General features: G+C 31.0%; 1 protein-coding gene across 1 annotated transcript in view; it reads left to right on the top strand.

Annotated features, from left to right (window-relative positions):
* The first annotated feature begins 1,037 nt into the window (after positions 1-1,037).
* The window catches only part of LOC125856194 (uncharacterized), a 42,658-nt gene continuing 41,826 nt past the window's right edge, over positions 1,038-1,869 (top strand). Inside the window, exons 1-2 of the mRNA XM_049535741.1 lie at positions 1,038-1,109; positions 1,257-1,514. Of these exons, the coding sequence (XP_049391698.1) occupies positions 1,038-1,109; positions 1,257-1,514 (330 nt within the window). The remainder of the gene's footprint in view (positions 1,110-1,256; positions 1,515-1,869) is intronic.

Below are 1,869 nucleotides of genomic sequence, written 5' to 3'. Positions count from 1 at the left end.
TCACTCATCACCCTAATATAAACCCCTAGGCTTTCTCTTCCTCCCAGTTGTCAATTTTCAGTGTTTGAGAATCTAGCAAAACACTGAACTAAAATCTCTCTCAAATTGATTTGGCAAGAATTCATTCCGGAGAATTCATTGGTACGCTACGATTGAGGTGAACTGCTTGGCCAAAAACTCTATCAATTTACGCTGAAATTTATCACATAAAATTCATTTGTGATAATCTTCTGTCTAAAAATGCATCATATGAACTTTCTTGTTTAAGTCTTAAATTATAAAAAAGGGAGCAATTTTTTTTTTGTTTATTTACTCATTTTAGACAAGTAATTTTAGTGATGATTATGACCTTAGCATATCTACCTGTGAGACATATTTGTTTATTGATTTTTAATCTTCAATATTTTTAGTGCTATGTTGGCGACATTTTCTATAATTGTGTTTTCAACTTGAGAGTGAGATTCAATTTTTTTCTATTCTAATTATTTATTTTTATTTTTTGCTCTAATTTTAGAAGTGACAGATTTTAGCATTGATAGAGCTCTGGATTTGCTATTTAGTGTTGGAGCACTACATCTGAAATACTTGAAAATGGTAAAGTTTTCTATTTGAATTGTTTCAACATTTATTTTGTTGTACCAATAATTTTTAAAAATGTTGTAATTTAGGCTATGGTAAAATTAACAATAAACTTTCTTACTTTAATTTGTGTTCTCTTTTCATTTTCCTTGTGGTATTATGTTGAGGAATTCTTATGGCTCAAGTCATATACAATTAAATGAGAATTAGTTGTTCAAATCAAAAGTTGTTTTACTGATATTCTATTCTGCATACTGATTCTTGATATGTATATACTTTGGCTCCTCCTTTACTTATAGAGGGTACCTTATCAAAGGTGAATCTAGAATTTCTAGAACGTGCACTACTTAAAAAAGAAAAAAAATAGTTATTAAATGATAATTTTAGTGTGCTAAAAGTTAATTAGTTCAATTATTAAACAAGATAGCTTCATCCTTTGTATATAGTCATTTGAGTTTATGGATTTCTCTTCTTCATCAATAGATATCGAATCAACTCTTCCAAGCTGGGGTTTTTCATTTATAACTGTGGTAGAAAACCTTTTTCACAATAGCATAAAATATTTGTGCATTTATATGCCTTCTACAAAAAAAGATTATCGATGAAACTCAAATAGCCTTAATAATTTATTTTCCACTCTCTAAAAACTTTTTTTATGATCTTTCTAGTCTTTCTAGAACAAGTTTCCTGAGGCGCTTAATGATGTTGAGCGGAAATTTGGAGAAGATAGCATAAATGCTACATCTCTAGGATATGGAATTGGAAACATCATTTCAATGGGGGACAACTCTGCAAAGGAAAAAAACTTCAGCAATCCTACAAACAACACAATCAACAATGTGAATGGTGATAAGGATGGTGTTGCCTCTAGGATCCCAACTCCTAATGCCATGAGTGATTTCTGCGTTGGCAAGCCGCGTCGGGGTACTAGAAGTGTAATTCCACCTAAAAGGTTGGACGATTACTTTTGGGAAGGAATAAAGTCACGTGAGCAAAGCCAAAATTAGTAATGGAATTGGTATAAGGAAGGGATAAGGAAGTTAATTATGATTTTGAATATTCTCGTTTCCTTTTAGACTTCAAGTTCAGTTTTCAAGTGTATTTTCATGTAATGTTGTTCCCTGCAATTGCCTTTGTTGCATCTTATTGTATTCAGTAAAACATATTACTAATATATATCCTTGTATTGTGAAATTGTAAGTTGTTGTAGTAACCCATTTTGTTGCCCCTATTACTATTGTATTCTCACAAACTTATTTATTGGTCTTGTATTGTGAGACCTTACAAAGT

The sequence above is a fragment of the Solanum stenotomum genome, chromosome 2, assembly GCF_019186545.1.
Source record: "Solanum stenotomum isolate F172 chromosome 2, ASM1918654v1, whole genome shotgun sequence".
In the NCBI taxonomy this organism is placed as follows: domain Eukaryota; kingdom Viridiplantae; phylum Streptophyta; class Magnoliopsida; order Solanales; family Solanaceae; genus Solanum; species Solanum stenotomum.
The sequence above is the reverse complement of the archived record's forward strand: the minus strand, read 5'-3'. Positions and strand labels throughout refer to the sequence as shown.